The following is a 25,805-nucleotide window of genomic DNA, read 5'->3' as shown; positions in this document are numbered from 1 at the left end:
GCGTATTGTGGAACCTGGGGCCTTGGGGCGGCAGGGGGAGTAAATCCTGCACTGTGTGTATATGGTTGAAAATAAAGAACGGAAAAAAAAATGCGAATCCTTTAGTCCTTATGATTATCCACTGCTTAGCACTACATAAGAGGTCATAATTGTGGCAGTGCCAGCTATTTTTAAATGAGGGTTCATCAACCAACATTAATTGCAATTTAGCAAAGCTGAAAATGAGATAATGCTAGAACAGTGTGACATAAAACATATAAAGTATTCATATATCACTTTAGTAGCACTGACTACCAAAGAAACCATTAAAGAGATAATGGCCTTACATGTTCTTCTAGTAATTTAGTATGGAGAGTTAAAGTGAACCTGTCATGAAAGAACAGTGGAAGAGTCTGTTGAAAGCCCATCTCTTCTTCCAATTTATACTTTTCAGTGCTCCCCCGTCACCCCATTTGCCTATCTGATCCCTGAGTTAAAAGCCCTGTGGTCAGCATGTGACTAAGGAACTTTCCCCTTGTGGCAGTGCTCCAGCCCGGCAACTGGCCAAGAAAGGGGAAAAGGTTGCATTTCTCCCCAGAATGATTAGGTATTTGCAAGGGCTTTGGCAGATGAACAGATCAGCAGAGGAAGGGGGGCCAGCAAAGGTAGGCATCGGCAGAAGGGGGACAGGTGTACTATAGGAAGTGCATAATTAGTAGGAATTGCAGCAGAAAACACTGGATGAGTCATCTCATTGGAAGCAACCATGGTGGATGCACTGATGCCAATAGCTGTAGCTCAGCCTTCGGTCACAAAAGAGGATAAAAATTCTGGAGGAGTTCAGCTCTTCACACTGCAAGCCCTTGATGAGTTGCGTTCTGACTGCAGAGCACCTCTTGATAGTGCCAATGCACGTAGCCTGGAGTCATGTTGCCCATCAGTGTTGGAATCCATCTCCTCTCAGGCTCCGAGGAGTGTTTCTGGGCCTCCTCTTCTCTGGGAGTTTTCTGTTATAGTCATGCATGACTTTATGTCGTAGGTTTCCCAGCTTGTTTCAGACCGCAGAGGCTACACACATACTACCACACTTTCCATTGCAGACTCAGTGCCTGATCTGTCTGCAGCCTTGTCGGCTTACGAACCTTCGGCTCTGGATGCTCTTTCTGATACTGAAATGCTCAAGTCACTGACTGATAAGCTTTTCCTTGAGGAGTAGCAGTCATCTGCTATTACTCCTAAATTAAAAGAGACTGTTTTGAGCCCTTAGTGATGTGGTGAACCACACTCTAAAACAGATCAGCCTGTTGCATCTACCAGTGTTATCTATGGTTTTGGGTCCTTCAGGGGCTCCAAAACCTTTCCTTCACTCATTTTTGAGTTGTTTCTGTATGACGATTGGAAGCACCCTGATAGGGTCTTTGCACCTCCCAAACACTTGTTGGCACTGGACTCTTTTAGGGACTTGTCACCAAGTGGTCCATCCTGGCTTTGGATCTGGCCATCTCTTGCATTACCAAGGCACATACCATGTCCCTTCTTTATAAGGCCATGTTCTCTTTGCAGGTTCTGCCATGCACCTGGTTCTGGTAGTAGTTTTTTTGTGTGTATCTGGCTCACTAGCCTAAGTCCCTTAAGCATGATCTGACCCATGCTGACAATGACCCACAGGTCATGAATTGCATAGACCATTTGTCTTTGGCTTTACATTTTTGCAGTGATGGCTTGCTGGAACCTTCCCGCTTACTGTCTCACATTGGTCTTCTGTCATAACACTTGTGCAAGTCTCTGTGATTGAAGTGCTGGACTGCATAACTCACTTGGAAGAAGTGTTTACTCAGCATAGTCTTCAAGGGACAATGCCTTTTTTTTTTATTGCAACCTGTTCACCATTCCCAAGCCCAAAGTGGATATTTACCCCATTCTGAACCCCAAAGCCTTAAATGCTTACATTCATGTCCAAAAATTCCACATGGAATCAATGAAAATCGTTATTGCCTCTCTGCATCAAGGGGACTTTATGGCCTCATTGGACACAAAGAATGTGCAAGCATGTAGTTTTTCCTGTGTCAGGAACACTGTGCCAACCATCGAATTTGTGCACATGCGCATGAGCATGCGTTCACTATTAAACTTCTGAATGCTTTATAGTTGAAGACAACAGACAGATAATTAACAATAATCTTCTATTTTTACCTGGGAAGAGCTGTGATTTTTCCCCACTTCTCCACACAGAAACGTCTTGGCCCATTGCTGCCTCTAAGGGAGGCAAAACCTTCATATGGGATACTGGAAGTACCTGTAACAAACTAAAAAAAAAGAAATAAAATGAAGAAAAAAAAAAGAAATTTCAAATTACAACTTGGTGAAACACTAATATCTATACACATTACCATAGAAACATACCGTATATACTCGAGTATAAGCCGTCCCGAATATAAGCCGAGGTACCTAATTTTAGCAAAAAAAACTGGGAAAAAGTATTGACCCGAATATAAGCCGAGGGTGGGAAATGAGGCAGCTACTGGTAGATAGATACCAATAAAATGACATTAATATTTATTTAAAAGAAAAATAACCTAGCTCTGTAAGTGGAAAAAGGGGTACAGGGCTACATATCATGTACTACGGATCATTTAACCCATTCATATTAGCAGAGGATAATTGTAAATCTATTGTTCAGTATATATATACACTGAGTGGGCAGATTATTATGACCACCCCATGAGTACTTCGTGGGGCCACGAGATGACTTTATTAGGCCGCCTCGTGACTCCACGAGATGTTGAAAGGTGATGCGAGGAATCTGACACTGCACTGTTGCCCTTCTGTTGTCTTGTACCAGTCTTGCCACTCTCCGTTCTGCCCTAACATTGATTAGTCGCTGACGGCCACAATTCGCACGTTCAGACCCAGATTTTCGGCTGACAGTCCAGTCTAACAACAGCTGCTCTTGAACATTTAACGAATTCTGCTGTTTTGCTGATACTCGCTCCATGGCTCCGAGCGCCAACAATCATCCCACGTTCAAAGGCTGATAAATCGCGTTGTTTACCCATATCTTCAGAAAAAAAACACTTCTACTGTCGTGGTAAACAACCTGCTTCCCTATTTATAATAGTCTGGCCCTCTAGCAACTTCAGCGCGAAGTTATAGCTAATTTGCCTACAAACGTCATGTGGTCATAATAAACTGGCCACTCAGTGTGTGTGTATATATTCGTGTATATATACACCCCATATCTATATACTGTGTACGTACACCCACACACATCTGCCATGCTATCATAAGATTGACATTATAAAAATTAGTAAAGGGTTCCAAAATTTTTAAACAACGCTTACTGTTCATCACATTGTTTGGGGGCTGTACTGTGGTCATCAGAAATTTTAAAAAAATGCCCCAGCATTAGAGGTCTGTGGGAGTAAAAACGCACCTACATCAGAGGTCAGAGCAAGTTAAAAAATGCCCTTGCATTTGTAAAAGCAAAAAATTCCCCTGCATCAATCTTCAAAGGGAGTAATAAATGCCCTGGTGTCAGTGGTTGTGAACCATGCAAAGGTATCAGTTGTGCCTTTGGGAATAAATATCGCCCCTGAAGAAATTAATAAATCGGTGTCAGTGGGAAGAATAAATGCTTCTGTATCAGTATGAATAGTGCCCCTGTGGTGCCCCTGTGTCTGTGGTCAGTGGGATGAATGCTATCCCTTTGTCTATGCTCAGTAAGATAAATGGTGCTCCTGTGTCAGTGGGAGGAATGGTGCCTTTTATTTTATGGTCAGTAGGATAAATGGTGCCCCTATGTTAGTGGAAGTACAGTGCTCCTGTATCACAGGGAGGAATGGTGCCCCTGTGTCAGTAGTCAATGGGAGAAATTTTTATTGGAGTACAGCAAGAAAGCAGAAATACATTTATGAGGAGAGAGACATGGAGGGCAAGAAACAGCCTTACTTCGTTGTTATGCTACAAACCCCACAGCATTTCAGTTTAGATGCCTGGGAACGCCCGAGGTCTTTTAAAACCCTAACACTTCCTAAGATAAAACCTAAATTGCAAACCATAGAGAACAGAAAAGTGTTAAGTCTTCCCTACAATATAAAAACGGGAAAAAAAAATATTTGAATTTGGACTGAAGTCTCTTCATAAAATGTAATTTTGGACACAGATCCATATAATTTATATCCACAATAAAACAGACTAATTAAACATGTAAACATCATTATGGCAATTTCCCAAATTGACATTTATTAAGACTCATGAAACATTATTCAAGAAGATTGAATGTATGGAGAGATCAATTTACACAATATCAAAAAACCTTTTTTAAATATACATACTAACAAAAGCAATGCACAATTGAATTAAAGGTGGAGTTCCTCTGGTGCTCTCAAAACCCCACTTTCTGTCCTTGTCTAATCATGAAACATTAACGCTTAGGCCTGGTTTATACCTGAGCGATTTTCCGCGCGGATCTGGTTGCGCGGAAATGCACAAAACACATATTTCCATGCAAGTCAATGGTGACTGTTCACACCTTAGCGTTCTGTCACACGTAGATGATGCAGGAGCCATTTTCAGGTGGATTTTGTGCGGTTTTAGCCCCATAGACTTCTCTATGCTGCGAGAAAAGTGCGTTTTTAAAAGCAGAAACGGGCAGCAAAACTGAAAACGGCTAGGTGTGAAGCAGGCCTAAATGGAAATCCCCATATACATTTGTGAGCCCCTAGAAACACCATGGAGAGAGTTCCTCCCCAGCCTCCATTCAGTGCTCCAGGTTTTACCAAGGCCAGAAGCTGCAAATGATTCATACACAGCATTACCCGCAGATGAAATCTGACAACAAACCCATTCAAACACTGCACCATTGACTGAAAGAGGAGATTAACCCCCTCACCTGGCAGCAAAGACTGGTTTGACGCAGTCATAGGTTTCTGAATAAAAGTGCATTAAAATGTGGAATATAACATGGGTACAAAAAATGAAAAAAAGGCCTCAGTCATGAAGGGGTTAGTTTAAAATCTTAAACAGTGTACTGACAAATGTCATGTTTTGCATGTGTGATTCAAAATATTTGGTCTAGAGGTAATAAAAGAATCAACACACCGATAGGAATAATGAATAATATGATGCAAATTTCAGCTGTATAATAAAATCACCATATAGATAAAGCCCTAAATCTCAATTTCAGCCTGTCACATATCACTCATCAACTCATGATGACTTCTCTACTGCAGAACCTACAGGGACAGGACCAATATCCAAAGCAATTTCACTTTGGCTGCATGTGGTTGATTATGAAATGTAGACTGAATTTACTAAGGGGCCCAAGGCTGGCTGTATGAAGAAAACAAAACATAAATGCATATATGTATAGTGCCCTATAATATAATGTGCATGTTATTTGCCATAGCGATCATTATTTTTAGCCATGGAACCATTATTTTTATTTCTCATTGGCTCTCGTAGTTGACGTTAACAGTTGTTAGAGCAAATATCAATTGTTATATTGTGCCGATTGTAATAAAGCATGAGTGAGGGACTTGAGAAACGGAGAGATCTGTATGTGGCCATGACTGATCTGTACTTTTGCAAGTATTTTGTGGATAGGTAATACATCTCGGTATAACATAGAATATAGTGTAAAAACATTCATTTACCACACATTAGATTACAATTTCCACACACAGAGAGAAAATGCCAAAATGGCAAGATGACATTGTGACTGTACTTACCTGTAGCAAACGGAGACGCTGCTCATTGTTAAATCTTTCAACAGCGGCCCAAAACCATCTAATGACAATGTGAGTGTCATGGTAGCCTGAGAACAATTAAAACAGAAGAGAGACAATCAATTTGTTGATGTCTGTCTGATCAGTCAGAGCTTACATTATGAAAAAAGAAAAAACTAGCTAATCAATAATCACAAAACATTTTGCATAAATACCTCTGAGAGGGACAGCACCATACCCCTATTGCTTCATTCGGAAACACCAAGGGTTAAATGGGGCCTTTTAGGTGTCTTATGACATAGCCAAGAATAATTACAAAATACAATTGCATAAAAACATTCCTTTATTTTATCAAAATTTGTTTAAAAATGATGATAAAAACACATCCCCATAAGATTGCATGAGCAACATATTTGATAGTATCATAGCGAGAGCTTCAATCAAAAAAATTTAACATAAGATCTCCAAATACCAACTCCAAGGAAAATGAACTACCGTATTTTTCGCTCCATAAGACACACTTTCCCCCCCCCCCAAAAGGCAGGCAAAAATGTCTGTGCGTCTTATGGAGCGAATGTGTGAGAGCTGAGGCGGCAGGGCTGGCAGTGTTCCCAGGGGTGTGGAATTCCTATCGCCCGACGCCCGGGACATGCAGTTTCGGGCCCCGGGCGAGTAGTTTTTTTGTACATTTAGCCCTGCTCCGGACAAGCAGAGCTAAATGCATGGTGTGGAGCCACCGCTCGTTTTAATACAAGTGATCTGAATAGATCACTTGTATGAAAGGAGCAGCGGCGATCCTGTTCACAGCCCCCACCCCCGTTTTCGTGTTCCTCCCGTTCCTCTGGGGGACCCGTGACCACGGCATAGGAGCTCACCATAGAGCCCGTAGAGCAGACGAAGAACGTCCGTTCTTCGTCTACTCTCTGTGATCACTGAGACCGTGGGGCTGTAATCACAGCGCCACCTGTCTCAGCTGTCAGGAACTACACAGAACCCTAACCTCCCTAGGTGCGTCTTATGGTCAGGTGCGCCTTATGGAGCGGAAAAATACGGTAAGTGGAAGAACCAATCAAGGATAGATGTCCCAAATGACTTCAATATATAAAATGCAGCCTCTTAGTCGTTGGAGTGGTTCACAATTCAACGCGTTTCATGCCTCATGCGCACTCATTAAGGAAGCAATCTATTACATGAATAGAAGGAATGCTGGCTTCAAGATCCTGTGTGCGCAGAGAGAGTCCTGACCATTAGCGGACAACCACAACGCAGGGAAAGACCTAGTAAATAAACGCTCCAAGTATCGGGCAAAGATAACTGCTTTTTCCTGGGGAATTTTGCCAGTCCTCCTTCCCACACCGTCTCGCTGCCGACCATGCCAGAGCCGTAAGAAGCCGCCGGCTTGAAGAAGCTGCCTGAAGAAATGCATGAGGCATGAAATGCGTTGAATTGTGAACATCTCCAACGACTAAGAGGCTGCATTTGATGTTGAAGTCTTTTGGGACATCTATCCTTGATTGGAGCTGTATTTGGAGATCTTATGTTAAATGTTTTGATGGAAGCTCTCGCTATGATATGATGCCCCCATGGTGGCAACTTTAACATGGCACTAAAATTAATCAGTGGTGTAATCAGATGTTCACAATCCTTTCCACATCATTGTAAAAGGCATTTACCTCCTCTGTACTCTGTATTGTTTCTCCAGTCTCCTAAATCAATCTCCGCTGTTCCTGCAATAACAAGCTCAAGCTCCCTTGCATCAAACACAGATACTAGACGAGCGTCCACCACCTGAAACATAAAAAATGTCATGTTTTTCTGATTTAGAGCTGCCAATGAAAACACTTCTACTGGAAATGCAAGTGTACAATGCATATACACACACACACACACACACACACTATATTGCCAAAAGTATTGTGACACCCCTGCAAATCATTGAATTCAGGTGTTCCAATCACCTCCATGGCCACAGGTGTATAAATCCAAGCACTTAGGCATGCAGACTGCTTCTACAAACATTTGTGAAAGAATGGGTCGCTCTCATCCGTGTCCATCTGTGAAATTTCCTTGCTACTAAATATTCTACGGTCAACTGTTAGTGGTTTTATAACAAAGTGGAAGCAACTGGGAACAACAGCAACTCAGCCACGAAGTGGTAGGCCACGTAAAATGACAGAGTAAAGTCCACAGAAGTCGCCAACTGTCTGCAGAGTCAATAGCTACAGACCTCCAAACTTTGTTGTGGCCTTCAGATTGGCACAACAACAGTGCATGGAGAGCTTCTTGGAATGGGTTTCCATGGCCGAGCAGCTGCATCCAAGTCTTACATCACCAAGTGCAATGCAAAGCGTTGGATGCAGTGGTGTAAAGCACGCCGCCACTGGACCCTAGAGAAGTGGAGACATGTTCTCTGGAGTGACGAATAACGCTTCTCTGTCTGGCAATCTGATGGACGTGTCTGGGTTTGGCGGTTGCCAGGAGAACAGTACTTGCCTGACAGCATTGTACAAAGTGTATTGTTTGGTGGAGGGGGATTATGGTGTGGGGTTTTTCAGGGGTTGGGCTTGGCCCCAGTGAAGGGAAACTCTTAAGGCATCAGCATACCAAGACATTTTAGACAATTTCATACTCCCAACTTTGTGGGAACAGTTTGGGGATGGACCCTTCCTGTTCCAGTACACAAAGCAAGGTCCATAAAGACATGGATGAGCGAGTTTGGGGTGGAGGAACTTGACTGGCCTGCACAGAGTCCTGACCTCAACCCGATAGAACACCTTTGGGATGAATTAGAGCAGAGACTGCAAGCCAGGCCTTCTCGTCCAACATCAGTACCTGACAAATGCGCTTCTGGAAGAATGGTCAAACATTCTCATAGACACACTCCTAAACCTTGTGGACAGCCTTCCCAGAAGAGTTGAAGCTGTTATAGCGGCAACGGGTGGGCCAACTCAATATTGAACCCTATGGACTAAGCCTGGGATGCCATTAAAGATCATGTGCGTGTAAAGGCAGGCGTCCCAATACTTTTGGCAATATAGTGTATACACACATACACACACATTCTATAGAGAGAGAGCTCAGGAATCATGCAGGTGGGAGGAGGCATGAACTTGCTTTAACCACTTTAAAGCCAGGATGTAGCGAAGTGGATCAAAAGCTGCTTTTGTTTCATTACAGAGTCACTTTATATGCTTAGTGTGATCTATAGCTCTAAGAATCAATTTTCTGCTTAAATAGGCTATTTGGCTGATTTCTTCTAAACTGTTTGAGCAAAATAATGATATTTCTTGTTTTCTTTACTTGTTTTTTTATTGTTTTGTGGTGTTAGCCAGACTTTGTGCCAGCAACCTAATTCAGTTGTCATGATAAGTAGGACAAATCACAGTGTAAAATTACTACTTATGGTAACACTTACTATTTTAACAAATATTATTATTATTCAAACTGGAAAAATAGCATCTTTGTATTGTTTTCACTTTTTTGTGTGTTGCAGGGCTCATTTTCAATTTTGACTGGAGTGTACTGTCAATGGATTTATTCAAAGTAGAATTCTAGCCAAAACTTTTTTCATTTTTAAATAAGGTAAGGAGAAATTAGACATTTTGCCAGGCTTCTAAGGTGGTTTCTCCCACTATCGTGTGATCCCTTGGAAATCTCTCCAATGTGTACACAGGCAGCACTAAAAGCACTTAAAGTTGACTTGAGGCACCAGAGATCTAAGAATCCTCTCCTTTTAGATTTGTAATTCTTTGTATGTCATGGAGCACAGAAGATAGATGCCAAGACCCAAAACTCCAAGGTGCATATCAATATAACCAGGAACTGTAAAAGGGAGAGCTTTTACTGGAGGCTCCAGAAGACAAAAAGACTTGTGGCCCATTAGACTAGGCCAACAACGAAAAAAAAAACTTTTTAAATGCATAAGTAAGAGACGTGATTATAAACTGTGTCAGAAGCGACTAAGTATAGCAGCACAATTCCTAATATTCTGCATAACAAAATCTAGGCTGTAATAAGAAGGTAGGTTATAATAAAGTATGTTATTTAAACACAGTCCTATCACAAATTTATGTAAACTCTGGCTAAGTGAGCCGGTCATTGTGTCATTGTTATATAAATGACAGATCATCATACAGATTGCATGTGCATACCTCATAAAAGCCCCGCACCAGGCTTTCCGTCTGCTGTACAACCCCCCTTTCAATTCTCCATTTCACCATTTTTTCAATGTATTCTTTCTTGTTCTTCTCTGTTACGGGAATGTTGGCTCCCCCTGGCTTTAGCTCTCTCTCTGTAATCTTTCCAAACAAGGGATATGAATTTGAAAAATAACCTACATAAAGGGGCATACATTCAAGCTGAACTCCAGGCAAATATGAAAACACCATTTATTAAAGTTATGTATTCAATAATTAGTAATTACCGCATTTTGCCGTCTATAAGACGCTCCGGACAAGAGGACGCAGGGATTCTGTGACAGAAATTCTGTCACAGAAGCTGCAGTTAGTGACCGCTGAGACAGGTGGCACTGTGATTACAGCGCCACGGTCTCAGTAATCACACAGAGCAGACGAAGAACAACGTTCTTCAACTGCTCAAGGGGCTCTATGGTGAGCTCCTGTGGGGGACCGTGACGGGTCACGGTCCCGCACAGGAGCGAGGGACCCCGAAAACCACGGGGCGGGGGGAGGACACGATCGCCGCGGCCGCTCGATTCAATACAAGGGATCCAATTAGATCCCTTGTATTAAACGAGCAGCGGCTCCCACTGTACATTCAGCTCTGCTTGTCAGGAACAGGGCTGAATGTACAAAAAGAAACTACTCACCCGACGCCCGAAACTGCATGTCCCGGGCAGCGGGCGATAGGTATTCGATCCATAAGACGAAGGCACATTTTTCCCCTCCTTTTGGGGGCAAAAAAGTGTGTCTTATGGAGCGTAAAATACGGTAAATATATTTTGGAGTGCGAACCTAATTATGTCTTGATATTAGCCTCATGTAACCCCTTCTATAGAAGAACTGAGACAGGGAAAAGTCAAGTGCTAGGAGAGAAACATAGGGTGACCAACCTGGCTGTTCTGTCTGACAGTCTCAGGGCTAAATGAATGATCATTGGGCAGGTAACACAGCTCCGACATTTAGACTTCAACTGTGAATTTAGCTGTTAACCTGGAGTTCAGCTTTAAAGTCTTTCTTTATAATGCACAACACAGTATATCAAGCATAGTATTACAATACATTTATAAAAGCAACTTTAAATAACTGGCACAATAAATATTGCACATATATAAATGTTTGCATTGTTATGTCACTAAGGGTCCGTTCAAACTATGTTGCATTAAAAGAGTACCATGGCCTAACCTTTTTTGGCCATAGTGCTCTTCAGGGTCACAGAAGGACATGTACTAATGTCCTCCGGTGTCCCAAAACTCAGTATAAAGTGGCCTATTGCCCGCCATATGCTGAGATCGCAGAGACGTGACACTGTCGGGATGGATCCCGACAATACTATTGAGATACACCCCACTGGCTGATTGACAGCTGGCTCTGCCTATCTAGAAGCAGAGCCAGCTGTGCCCACCCCCTCCTCAGTCCGTTCCTTCAGTCAGCACTGGAGAAACAGAGAGGGAAGGGGGGGAATCCCTGCGGGTATCAGTGGTTGACAGTCATCGCACGCTGCAGGGAGAGGATCAAGAAGTAAGCGATCAGCAGTGTGTGTTTGCAGAGTTCCCAATCAACAGAGCCGACCTGTGGCAGATTCAGTGTCACAGGTCGTCTTGAATTATGTGTATTTCACTCACCCCATAATTCTGCTTTAACTCAACGTATAATTGTGAATTAAGGCCTCTGCGTTCATTTTGAAAGGACTGGCAGCACACCTTAATGCAGGAAAAGTCTAACATACTCACCATATTCACCACACACCAAAACACGAGGCTCACTAATGTAGGTGTGCATTGGGGTTCCATTCCATATAAATTGTGCAAAGTGGATTCAGAGGATGATTCTAATTCAACAGTTGTAAAATTCCAATTTTGCACATAACAAAGTCCCCTCCAGACTAACTTTATAAATAAGAACTGTATAAAGGTGATCCGTTGCAATGTACATGATGAAAAAGAAGCAGGTCTCCCTTCTATTATCATATGAAAAGTTTTAAGGTTGTAATAACAATCATTACATCCAATAATACAGCATCGGGATGCTTAAGTAGCCTATTATAATGACATGTCTACTTATCTCAACATTAGAAGAACAGACCCTGGAGGATACTTGAGATCACAGTTTTTTTTAATACTGGTATTTTGCAATTATGACAGTTTGTGGTTTGATTTCTGCTTGCCAAATTAAATTCAGTAAATCAGTTTAATAATTGTGTAAATAATTCTGGAAGGCTTGTTGTTACTGGAGACAGTTCACAACCTCCTCAGACTTTAGTGCTATTATGCACAAATCCCATGTACAAGTCTAAGTTGCCAAGCGTGGAGCTACCTGACCTGGAAAAAAGGAGGGTGTTTTTACCTTTTAATTCTACCACCTTCTCTCTTCTCCCTATCTTCTATCTTCTTTGTCTCCCTTTCTCCCCCCCCCCCCCCCATCCCTCTCTTTTTTTTTTCCCCCCTTCTCCCCCCCCCCCCCCCATTCTCTTCTTTTGCCGTTAAGGTTTGGCACTTACTTCCTTTTACCCCGTTTCTTACTCTTAATGTGCGCACACTATAAGATACTAACGTTTGTTTTTGAGACTCTTTCTATTGATCCATTTGACACTTAAGGACTTGGAGCAGTGTGCTTTTCTTTTGGTATGCTGTGCAACTTACATGGTATGACTCCTTACCCGCAATTGATGTGTCTCGTTTACACATTCTGGTGAGTGTTAACACTGGGCCCAGGTTCAGTAGTTTTGACTGTCATTTTTATTTGTGCAATGTGTTTTCAGTGTATGTAACTTGAAAATTTTCCTTTGACATAAACAATATTTTTAAAAAACTTGCGCAAATAGTAATAATAGTTAGTTTAGGAAAGCACTAGGCCAATGTGAATGGGCTTTGGCCTTGTGACATTGATATCAGATTGAAACTCTTCTAAAAAATTCAAATTTACTGACATATGCATTTCACCTGACCTACTTCATGTGGGTTTTACATTCCCAAAGATTTTTTATGGGTTTGCAAAACCCGTCCATCTGATGTGAACAAAAGCCCATCAACAGAGGCCCTTAGAATTATTTATAGAGTTCTCTTATTAAATAGGTAAGGAAGTTTCCATTGGTTATTGAAACCTACACAAACTACAATCATCTTGCAGGTGCTTTAAGGCCTGTCTTCTCTTTTGATATGGGGCTGGAAAAATTAATCTGTAAAAAAAAAGGGCTGAGATCCTGTTTTTCCCTGTTCTTGGTAATGTAAACATACTGGGGGGAATTTATCAAAACTGGAGCAGACAAAATCAGGAGCAGTTGCCCAATCAGCTTCTCTCTTTAGTTTGCTCAGTTAACGTTTGAAAAGCTGCTCCAGATTTTGTCTGCTCCAGTTTTGATAAATTCCCCTCACTGTATGTAACCAGTGACAGGGGCGTATCATTTGGTTTCTGGGTGAACAAGAATTTTTTTGGGGGGGATAAATGTTGGTCATCTTTATATAGTCATATGACACGAGGGCCAGAGTTAACAGTTAATAAGAAATATACCTGCCCAAATACTTCTTCATTCACGGTAAACGTAAGGTCCAGCATGTCATGGATATCATTGTCCTTCATCCACTGCAGGCTCTGGTGAAATTCTTCGTCCAGATATTCCAAATCACTCAAATCACAAAGTCTACAAAGGTTTAGGATTGAAGATTTAACATATCAATTCCAACATCACCCCTTAGTCTGGTCATGTATTTATTAAACTATTAGAAATACAGCGTTTATCAAAATCGTAACCGCTTAAGAACCAGAGGAAATACCTGTACAGGGAGGGCTTTTGGAGTACCAGTGATCTGGGCGATCTGGAGAGCTGCCAAATCACTTATACTGGCGCCAAATTTTCAGTAAAAAACGCACTCAAGTTAAGTGCACATAAACACAATATATAACACAATTTTTGGTAAAATATAAAGAAGAGGTTGCCGTGAGAAAATACATACCACACATGTCAAGCTTCAAAACTGCATATGCCCATAAAACGGCAAAAAACTACAGTACCCCAAATTGTCCACAGGCGATGCTTTAAAAGCCTGTACAGGCCATTCATTTATGGCTAACCAAAAATAATGGCCCTGGAATTATTGCTCCCACACGGTGCCTAATACCAGATACTTAACATGTGTGGTGCAATCATGCAGGTGCACCCAACATTTATGCATTAGTTTGTGCATGTACACAGGGGTGGGGGACTTTTAAAACATTTTTTGTGGTTTTTAGATATATTTTTAAAACCTTTTACTTGACTAAATTGATACCACGTAGGGGGCTCACAAGCGCACGTCAGACCCCATGGAAGTGATTGGGTGGCTTTACAGCCATCCAAATGACTTTAAAGCGGACAGTCGGCTTTTCACACCACATGCAGACCGAAACTGCATGAGTTTCTGCACACGCAGTGCAGTGTGTTATACCGTGTTTTGACGCATTTTTGATGCGTTCAGGGCCGTTTTTGGTTAAAAAATTGGCTTTTAGTGCGTTCCGGGGCATTTGCATGCGTTTTTGATGCGTTTGCATGCGTTCCAGACCAGGTAAAATAGGGCTTGCTGCAGTTTTTTTACATGCTCTGGAACTGAACGCTGCGGTGTGAACTAGAGCGCAAAATACCATTGGAATACATTGGACGCAATTTTGATCCAGTCTGTAACAGATCTGCTCTGCTCCTGGAATGCGCTTGGTGTGAACATGTAAACAGTTATGTAAACAGTCTAGAGTCTGCGTACAGGGACCCTCTGCTGCCGATGTTTGGCATATAATGGCAGCAGTGAAAGTTACCACTAGTTACCACTAGTGAATGCTTGATTAAAGTGACAATTACTGCTTCATGAATATGCCCCTGAGTGTGTAACAAGTTTTAAATCTGTCAAAAAAAATAAGTACAGTATGTAAAACATACATTTGTTTTCAGATGAGGTGGTGCTGAAATAACTAGATATAAACTAATTAACACCTTTACATTCTTTTCTTGCATTGGAAAAGAAGCTAATATGTAGACCAGGATGTACCACCCAAAAAATGTCTGCATTCTCCAATATATTATGCTGAATGACAGCACACGGTACATAGGGCAAAGCAGGTAACGTTCATGTTAGCAGAAGTTTCCTGGCTTAGATCTATTGAGATATATACTGAGGCCCTAATGTATGAACCTGAAGACATGAACATTTAGTTCCTTGTTTTGTGTTCTCTGAAAAAGTGCATCGAAATCATGTTGTGCAGCCAATACAGATGCAAACAGAATTCTCTAGTGGCAGAAATATACTTTTTGATTAACTTACATTCGTAGAAGGGCCTTATAAAATGGACGTGTGAAGAAGGCATCTAGTAAATACTGATGTATAAGTGCAAGACCCAAGATTCGGCCACTGAATCTAAACCTGAAAAATAAATATTAAACAATAATTAAAGGCCCATTACATATAAACAGGTATTAGTGGAGTAAAACAGGGACTACAGCTCTAGTAAACATGTTCTATATTGAATCTTACATAGATGTTTTGTCAAAAGTTAATTAAAAAAAAACAGTGAACAAGATAAAAATACTAGACATGTGCGCTGGTTTCGTTTCGATTTTTTGGAATTCGGGTTCTGAATGTCAATTTGATTCGGGATTCGGATGAAATTCGTTAGCGGCAGTCTATACGAAGTTTCGTTTTCTTTTCATGTTCGTTTCGTTGCAGCAAAGTGACATTAAGAAAAATATTTTTCTTTTTAATGTCACTTTGCTGCAACGAAAATTCGTCCACAAACAAAAATGCGTACAGAAAAATTTGTTTTCGGAAATTCGGATATGTTTTCATTCATTTCTGTTATTCGGAAATTCGTATACGTCCGAATCTCCGAATAAGGAAAATTCGTCCGAAAAAAACAATTTTTCCAAAACAAATCGCACATGCCTAAAAAACACACCAAACTTGAGAAAGTTAATCCACACACTAACATCAGTGTTAGCAAAGATTGTACGAGACGTCTATGTTACTTCTACTGCCTTTGGCACACAATATATGATAATTACACTCTGTGCCTATGTGATCCCACATTCATTTTGGCAAATCAAGTTTTATAGATATAAAACTATGATTTATTTTATGCAAAGGATCTTCTGTGTTTATTATTTTAAAAAGCTATATTTTCTTTAATGTCTGTAAAAAATCAATACAAAAAGGTGCGCCATATTTGTTTAGTGCATGTGCAAGCTCTGCTTTTGCTTATTAACACTGCACAATGATTGAGCTTCACTGCTTTCCTCTCTTAAGCTGGCCACACACCTTACAACCATCGCAAGACTTTTGTCTTGCGATGGTTGTAAGGTCATTAAAAAAACGTACAATCTGCCCATCTGGACAGGCAGATCGTACTTGCGATAATTGCAAGCCCGCCCCTCCGGCCTGTGCGGCAATTATCTTACGATTATGCCACAAACCAGCCGAAAATCGTACGCTTCTAGGCTGGTTTTCTAACATGTCCGTAAGACCAAAGTCGTGCGACCGTACAGTAGAAACGGTCGCACGCCTTCCACACACCTTGCGATTATCGTACAATCGAGGGATTTTCCGCGATTATCGTACGATAATCGCAAGGTGTGTGGGCACCTTTAGAGCGTAAGTGTATGTATAGCCGTAAATGGCCCAATTCTATCCCCCAATTCAGCCACCTGCTACAAAGCTCAGGGAAGTTCCAGCCTTTTTAGGCCACACGCTGGGAAGTGCGTCTGACCATGAAAATCCTCATTTCACATGTACAGATTGTTGAAAAATCTCTGCACAATAAAACTCATCCTCTGAATGGATTTTGTGCCAGTTCCTAAGCCAGGCTGATGTCCCCACCTGTACTTGTTGTTGGGTAATATATCTTTGTTATAGCCACTCTATAGGTTGGGTCTTTTTGTAAGGCTAATTGAGCTCATCAGCAGTTATTAAGCAAGGAATTCCGATATGAAAAATCAGCAAAGATTAATTTGTGAAAGTCCCATCTAAATTACTTTGAGGTAAATGTTACAATAGTAACAACTAAAACAGCGTACTATCCTATCACTTCCCTTTAAAATGAATGTGCTCCCAGATCATGCACGCAAAATAATTTACATCAGTGGTTCTCAACCTGTGTGACCTCAGAACCCACATTTGTCCTTGGTCATTAAGTCGCGACCCAAGTCGCACTGCAATGGACCGCACGGCTTTAGGTTTCTGTGCGTTCTGTTGCAGTCGTACAAATTGTGGGTGGGAGGTGCGTTTGGGGTACTATTCAAATGAATGGCAATGGCAAGGTTTTCAAGCTGTTGGAGACTGACTGAAAATGACCCTATTATCACTGATGTGAACTTTTCAGCATAAATAACTTCACAATAAAAAAACATTTTTAAAAAACAAACAAAATTCATATTACACACCCACCTCGACATGTTTTCTCTCTAAAATACTGCAGTGCAGAAAAATGTCTGTTGATCCGGCCAGAAATCAAATGAGTTTCTAACTATTGTAGTAAGCTGACAACACTGCGCTAGTATAGTACCAAGTAGTGTTGTCAGTCCAGCCTATGTTCTCCCCTGCTGGACTACAGAACCCCTTCATCATCTCTATAACACAAGGGGGTTATCTGTAGTCCAGCAGGGGATAACTTAAATAGAGCTGAAAGCACTGCTTGGGATTTCATTGCAGCAGAGGCATTAAGTTGTCAACACGAACAGGAATTTAGGATCACGCTGGACTTCTGGCAGATCAGCAGGTATTTTTCTTTTTTTGCATGTATTGCAGAGATTTTTATTTATATCTTGCCTTGAGATATTCTTTAACTCTGCAGAGAAAGAACAACTGGTCTTCAGTCTCCTATGGACTCACTAATAGTGCAAGAGAGAGATTCTGAAGACTGCTGCAACTCAACCTCTAAGAGCAACTAAATCCGTGGAGGAAATCATTACATTTGTCATATTTAGAAGCATTTTTAGGATTCCCTTCACATCAGTGCTAAGAAGAGGAAAAATCCAGAACTCACCATTCATGATGATTGTCAACGAATGCAGACATTGGACTTATTTGTACCGTATAAGTGTCATTTGCCGAATATTCAAATAACCCATAGTATGGGTTAAATAATTCTCTTGAGACAAGAAAGAAAAATTCCCTTGATGGCCCACTGTAATCCAACCTTAAAAAAGAAATGAATGCCAGAAAGCTATTGGACTACATTTAACAATGTCACAATATTAGCAAATGTAACAGAATTACAGTAACCTCTGTCCGTGGTTTGATAGACTAAAATTGGTTAACGGGTTTTCCCTTTTTACATTCCTTTCCTTCTAACTAACTGGTCACTGCTGTTTGTTTGCCTGCACTTTAAGTGCACAGCTGTAGAAGAACTGTATTGAAGTCGGTACAATGTGACTGAAGCACATCTCCTGCACAATGAGAGATATTTATCAAAATTGGAGCAGACAAAATCTGGGCCAGTTGCCCAGGGCAACCAATCAGCTTCTGTCTTCAGTTTGTTCAGTCAAGATTTGTAAACGAAAGAGAAATGCTGATTAGTTGCCATACACAGCTGCTCCAAATTTTGTCTGCTCCAGTTTTAATAAATTCCCCTGAATGTATGTAGCTTTAAAGCAGAATTCCGGGCAAAAGTGTTTGCAACTTTTGCAGTGGGGCTACCCCAGCACTGAGTTAAGTGCTCATTTTTGTCTAGGTCCCAAAAAATAATTATATTCACCCGAATCGTGGAGCCAGCTGGCTGCTACTCTGAACCCTAACTCCTCCTAGGCTGATCCTTGACTTATCACGTTCTATACACAATGGGGGGAATTTATCAAAACTGGAGTAGACACAATCTGGAGCAGATTTGCACTGCAACCATTCAGCTTCTCTCATTGTCTCATTTTCAAATCTTACCTGAGCAAACTGAAGAGAGATGCTGATTGGTTGTCATAGGCAACTGCTCCAGATTCTGTATGCTCCAGTTTTGATAAATTCCCCCCATTGTATATAGAACGTGATAAGTCAAGGATTATTAGACCGCTTCAGCAGAGGAAGAGAGAGGTTTTAGAGACCGGTCTAAGAGCAAGCCAGCTCCAAGGATCAGGTGAGTATAACTTTTTTTCTGTTTTAGCACCTAGACAAGAACAAGCACTTGACCATTGCAGTGTGGAGGTAACCGCACTGCAAGGGCTAGGAACACTTTTGCCTGGAGTTTTGCTTTAATTTGAGGAGCCAGTGCTATCCTGTGATATAAAGGCGTAGGAAACTGTCTAACATTTCTGCATAAGAGTGCAAAAGGTATATTCAGTCCAGCAATTCTTACTTGAATATGGTATAAAGGTGTTTTAAACTTGAATTGTGTTACTTTGTCCCACCAGCTAGAGCAATTCATGGAAAAGGCTGTGATAGTAAATTTATATTAACATTTATGTAAAAATATAAGCACAATGTATCTATTCTACACTGTTTTTGGTGTAATATTGATAATGTAACCCATCACATTTACTCTAAGATTTATCACAATATTTATGAGCACTTTGTAGGAAAAGGAAAAGTAGAAAAGCCATAGTGTTACGCTTACCCTTCTTCACCGACAAAAGTAACATACAGCTTATTCCTCTGCAGATCTTTTCTGGAATATCCCATGATTTGGTTGAAGGCATCTTCAAGTAAATGGTCTCTTCTTATGATTAATCTGAAAAAGGAGGATGAGATAAAACTGGAATCGCTTGGTAAATATGATTATCATTAACGAAATTTTAATTTACAGTATCTGGATTTTGTATAACAACCAAACATTTCTACAGTGTCAGGCATGTAATGTTTATATATAGCAAAACAATTTTCTTTGGCTAGAGTATGGGTTAAAACCCCTGTCATGATAATTTTTATGTACCTGTCTGTGTATCATTGGAGAAATGCAACAGACAGAGAAAATCTCCCAAATTGAGTGGAATTTCATTCTTTCACATTTGTCCCTGGAAAAGGTGTCCACATTTCCCCCCACCTCTTGTTCTGGGCACAACTCAAACGGTTTGAATTCCCCCCTTACGTTCTTTCTCAGTGTCACTAGTACAAAAAGGTGGGTGAATCTTCCTAGTGGAGATTATTAAGGTTATCACTCTAAAACCTTAAAACAAACATCTTTAAACAGTGTAAAGTATCTTCTTAGCCAAACTTACCCACAGGAGTACTGAAGATTATGCAATATAAAATGAAAATAATATAGTTTATTGCTCCCAGCAATAAAAATTTGCTCCAAACTCACTCCAGTGATAGACTATAACTTCACCACAAATTAGTAAACTATATGTGATACTGTAGTCCAGCACGAGAGTGAGCTTGGAGTGGCAGCTACTTTACAACACACATAGGGACCATGGTGAAGAAAAGTAGCCCCCCTCCAGAAGGAAGGACAGTGCCAGCACCAATCCAGAGATGATTTGAGGAACTGCAGCCCAGTGATACACAAATAAGATCCTATTTTTAAATAGGTAAGGTGCTTGAATGTATTTTTAAGATTTAGCTCCTGAGTTAGGTTTCACTTTAAGCCACACTACAGGCTCCAGAGATACTGAAGTTCAGTATCATTGGTTATTAAGGAGTTCTTACAGATGTCAAATATAAACATGGCCATCTCTATAAAGAGGCAGACTGAGGCACTTGCCTCAGGCAACATCTTATTAGGGGGGGCAGCAGAGAGGCAGCCACAGCGTTCCAGGTTGCCAAGAGCTCTGTGACGCTATGTCCTGCTTCCCGTCCAGCTCACTGACGTAATCGGTTGCCAGGAGCTGAGCGGGACACTCTGGCTGGCATCCTGCCGAGCTCCTGACAACCAGCGAAGTCAATGAGCTGGGCGGGACCAGACAGAGAGCCACTGACACCACGGCTCTAACACAGCCGTCCATCGTACAGCATCCACACTTCCCCCATCCCCCTCTTGGATGACCGCTATCAGCAAAGCCCCCCCTGCCCAGGGAAGCACTATCACCAGAACCCTACCACCACCACTCAACAGCCTCAGGCGGCATATAGGGTAGGGACGGCCCTGGATATAAGATACAAAAAAAGCATGTAATGCCGTAGCACAAATATACTACTGACAACTCCAAACAAATGTAAAGTGACATTTATTTGATTGGTTTGTACAGATCACTGCACTTTGGATATACAAAAAAAAGCTCTCTTTGTATTCCCTCATTATATATTCAGCCTCCATACTAAACTGTTTTACACTTTTTTTGTAAACTATTTTCCATTTACACTGTATGAGAAAAGTTTCAGTTTGTCTGAATAGTCTCACCATGCTTTGCATCTAAAACATAACTCTCGTGTCACTCTAAATGAGACAATTAAATGCTTGAAAAAAACTTTTTTTTTACTTTTTTTTGGTCTTTAGATTTATAAAAAATGAAATAATTCTTGGAAGACAATACAGCCAAGAATGACTTATTTTGTACTGAAAAAAACACCTACATGTATTACTTTGGTATTATAAGTTACGTTATTGATGAATTAATAGGTCCAAAGCAGAAATGTAAAAATTTCAAAGGTCCGGAAATGGTATACTGGCATGTGAGATCAAGTGGTGAAAAGGCCTTACTGCTCATACACATTTGTTTTGTTTACAGATGACCCAAGCAACTCTATTCAATTATGCTTAATAACACATGTATGAATTTCTAAGTTTGATTCCATGTCTACTTGATGTGATGTGTATATGACACAGTAGACTGGGACAGCCACTTCTCTGCTTAGAACACATGGATGCAATACTGTATGTCTATATGCACACTACATGTGTTCAGGCATCACTGCCTATGGGATAACACTTTAGACTTGGGTAAAATCCTTTCCACAAAAATTCTGATAGCTAGATCTGAAGTCTGACTTGGCTATCTGTGTGCTTTTTCCCTGTGAGTTGTTTAGGAAGTAGTTAAAGCTTTTTATAAACCCAATAACAAAACTGCCACATACAGAAGAGATGGCTGCATTAGTTTCCTTTTTAAGACTTTTTTTTTTTTTTGCCTTTAGATTTACCTGGTAATCCTGTAAATAACACACTTCCAGTCCCTGGATGGCTATGTTCATTCCTCTACCGCATCCATGCAGGGAGCCATAGTTGTCACCCAGGCTGAACTTCAAACATGTCTGCCTTTGTTCATCTCTATTATATGGGAGGTGATGGGATTAGTTGTTTACACAAATAAGATAACATTGGTTTATGCTCCCAGGTCAGCTCAGAGGAAGACACAAGGACAGTAAATCTTGGCAAGATCAACAGATATTTTCTGTATTAGCTGAACATGTTTTTAGTACGAAAAACAAAACTAATGCATCCATCTAGTCTACAGACTGGTAAGCTGCAATATATTACATTTTTGTGATTGGGTTTAGTTATGCTTTAAATCAAAGATCCCTAACAAGGTCATCAGCAGTATCAGCCTCAGATTTCTCTCAGCACAGACTTCCTTTAGGATTCAACATCCAAAACCAGGACAAAAGCTCCATTAAAAATATACAGAAAAAAAATTACTTTAATTTCCCAGGTCCTTGACCATAGCCTTTCGATTCTAATTTTCGGTAGAAATTCCGTAACTTTGCTTCAAAGTCCCTCTTATAAGGTGCTGGTGCTCTGGCATTGGCACGCTGGGTTCCTACAAGAATCAGAATCCATTAGTTAAGATAAGTTTACTTGCAGTTTTGGTTAACATGTTACTGCAATCCAACTGTCTATAACATATGTCAGAAGGACGCAGAAGGTAAACGAATGGACCGCCATAAGAATTTCCTGTCAGCCAAGATAAAGTGTTGGCCAAAAGACTCCTAATGTCCAGTAGGACCTGATTGCCAGTATAAGGCTAGGAGAAACGGGATGATTTTTATTAGGGTGGTTGTGCTTCTAAAACTGCTAGTACACAATCGCTGGTCTTAGCAATCAATCACTATGTATATAGATCAAATGGCTTCCCGTGGAGTGAGGCACACAAGTATCAAGTACTAGCGGTTTATCGAACACATTTGGAGCATTGTGCGTTCATTAGTAATTAATCACTACTACATGCTACTTGTGAGCCTGACTCCCATAGGGAAGCCATTTTGTTCATATGGAAAGAGACTTATTGCCATTACTAGTCATTAGAGAACTGTCCTACTAAAGTTCGCCCATATGCACCTAACCTTCTCCTTACAACCAGTTGGACAACAGCAGTTTTTTGACTAACACTGTTTGTCTTAGCCAATAACATTTTTTCTTTGTGGTACCATCAAGGATTTTTCTTCTGCAGTTTGCCATACAACACTTTATTCCTATGCTCCTCCAGCTCCATCTAGTGGCCATGATGCGGCATTTTCCTAATATTACATTTGAATTGAAAAGAAAATATACTAAGAACGCTTGTTTTTACCTCCATTCAAACAGAATGAAAGTTCATAGAGTTTTGCAGGACGAATGGCTCTGTGATGTTTATAAATGCACCTCTATTTGTATTACATAAGGTCACGCTGGAAAAAAAGGGCTTTTTACTTCTTTTTGCCTTTATAATATTTAGAAAATAAAGCTTTATAATATTTAGAAAATAAAGCTTTAAAAAAACATGAACGGTCAGACAATGCATGCATTTATGTACAAATATCCATCGTTCAAAGTCAACAGCAGCATTACAATTCTTTATTACTCTCATGTCTGCAACATTCTATCCCTATTTCAAGACCTACCCATGAAATAACTCTTCCTGCCCCCCCACTTCCTACACCCTTCATCGCTGAGGCCTTATCTATTAATATATACAATGGAGAGAAGAAAACATATTAATGCTGTTCCTGCATCACTCATTCCTGATTGTTTACTGCAGCAGTAATACTTATCTAATGACGCACACCGAGTCAACTCTAACAGCAGCAGATACTGTACCAGGAGAGTTTTGTGGAGAAGACACTGGAGAACCACGTGGAGACTGGCAATAGCTGGGATGTAGTAAGGCATGTGGTGGAACATATGACATTATTTCTTCTTCAAAAAGACTGCAGACAAACGGAATATGAGTAAACATATGAGCAATATTAGTTTAATGCTGTCCAAATTACATATAGTTCTGCTGAGAACGGATATAAAAGACCAGTTTGCTAATTTGTATTTTATGCATAAACTTGTAAAAGGGAATTTGTTCAAATATATACACATAAACAAACTGTTTTACCAATATTTTTATTCTCTCCTTTAAGGCCTTGTACACGCGGGGTTTAGGTTGTACAGCAAGAGTTTGCAAAGCATTTCAAAGCTTTCATGCAGCTTTTTGGAAGCAATTAAAGCACCATTCGGCTCCAAGAATAGGCAGGGTAAGCACAGATCCTAATGGAACTGTTGAGGCTTCAGTGATACTTGAAGCTTGTTCAAAGCCTGCTGGTGAAAGTCAGAACTCCTACACTGTATGATGACATTGACTATAGTTCCTTTATACAAAATAGATACTCCTTGAACATCATGGTGGATTTTCTTTCAGGGACCATCCAAAGTATCAGGAGAAGAGAGTGCTGGATCTTACTGGAGCAGGGGTTAAGGTAAGTAATACAACCTGTTCAACTCCCCCATAGAGTTAACCAGCAATTAACCCTTCCAGTGCAGTGGGCTCCCTTGCAAGGGTATATTTTCCCAGCTTGATTTGAAAAATGTTCCGGAGGGCTTGGCAGCGAAAGGGTTAAAGGTTTCTGGAAAGCTGGTTGAAGCTTGTTAAAAGCTTTGTAAATACTTGCTGAAGCTGTGGTTCTTCAGAGCCAACAAGTATGGCTTCCCCATACACATATATACTTAAAAAATCTGAACAGTAAGAAAAGATTTAAGGGTTCTTGTATATAGCTTGAAATGGCTGTACAGCATACATGGTGTATAACTGCCCACGAGTCACAGGTGTGCTATACAAATCAATGACAGGCTGGCTGAAGCTGCTGCTGTACGGGTAAATATGCAAATCCCATTGATCATACAGTAACTAATGCACAGCCCTGAACAAAGAGGATCTGAGTTCTGGGCAGTGCATAAGTTCCCGTATGCGAGTATATGATGGGAGTTGAGTATATACCCGTACAACCGCAGATTCAACCAGTCTGTCATTGATCTCTACAGGCCATTTGCAGACGTCCTAAAACATTAAGACCTGTTGAAAATATTTTTATATTAACCTGATTATTTCAAATAAATCTAATCAGTGATTAGACCCTGTTACAGTATATACTTTTACTTTAAACAGAACCTATTAATATAGGGAAATAGAGCTCTTTTTACTGACTCATTGTTCAAGGTACCATCTTGTTGGAGTTCATCCTGATCCTGGCTTTACTAGTGATGTAATCACTTGGAACCAGTATATAATCAGTGAAGTCAGAAAAATCTGAACCCACCCTGTATGCATATTCCAGGTTTGTGATTCACTACATAGCAGTGTAGGTTTCTGGATGACAGCCCTGTATTATTATTACTATACAGGATTTATACAGCGTCAACAGTTTGCATAGCGCTTTACAACTTAGGAAATACATTACAATTACAATACAATTCAAGACATGATGGTAAGGAGGGCCCTGCCCATGAGAGCTTGGCCTGAACATTTAAAATTCATATCAGCTGGCATATTTGTGTCCTCACTTGTTCCCTTTCAATCATTTTTAATAAGATAAAGTTTTTACACAATGCTATATTAAGTATTACTGCTGCATATACAGTATGATATACTACTTAAACATTCAGGTGCTACAATCTGTCTCCCGAAAATCAGCATGACTTCTTACCTTAATAGAATTACAAGATCTGCATCACCAGAGAGGCGAACAAGTCCTGAGGGTCCTTCTGCCCGAATAAACTGTATCTTTTCCCTGTTTGAGAGTGAAATCTTTAAGTTATTATAGCACAATTAATATTGATTTAAGCTTTATATATATTATGACTATAT

General features: G+C 40.5%; 1 protein-coding gene across 1 annotated transcript in view; it reads right to left on the bottom strand.

Moving 5' to 3' along the window:
- Positions 1-25,805, bottom strand: part of HECW2 (HECT, C2 and WW domain containing E3 ubiquitin protein ligase 2) — a 220,675-nt gene that overhangs the window by 5,963 nt on the left and 188,907 nt on the right. The window contains exons 19-29 of the mRNA XM_018562010.1: positions 25,645-25,728; positions 23,774-23,883; positions 22,397-22,517; positions 19,442-19,555; positions 17,885-18,037; positions 15,172-15,270; positions 13,394-13,523; positions 9,857-10,003; positions 7,379-7,493; positions 5,709-5,794; positions 2,173-2,285 (exon numbers count right to left, since the gene is read on the bottom strand). Of these exons, the coding sequence (XP_018417512.1) occupies positions 2,173-2,285; positions 5,709-5,794; positions 7,379-7,493; positions 9,857-10,003; positions 13,394-13,523; positions 15,172-15,270; positions 17,885-18,037; positions 19,442-19,555; positions 22,397-22,517; positions 23,774-23,883; positions 25,645-25,728 (1,272 nt within the window). The remainder of the gene's footprint in view (positions 1-2,172; positions 2,286-5,708; positions 5,795-7,378; positions 7,494-9,856; positions 10,004-13,393; positions 13,524-15,171; positions 15,271-17,884; positions 18,038-19,441; positions 19,556-22,396; positions 22,518-23,773; positions 23,884-25,644; positions 25,729-25,805) is intronic.

The sequence above is a fragment of the Nanorana parkeri genome, unplaced genomic scaffold (genome assembly GCF_000935625.1).
Source record: "Nanorana parkeri isolate BGI_ZX_2015 unplaced genomic scaffold, ASM93562v1 scaffold555, whole genome shotgun sequence".
NCBI lineage: Eukaryota > Metazoa > Chordata > Amphibia > Anura > Dicroglossidae > Nanorana > Nanorana parkeri.
The sequence above is the reverse complement of the archived record's forward strand: the minus strand, read 5'-3'. Positions and strand labels throughout refer to the sequence as shown.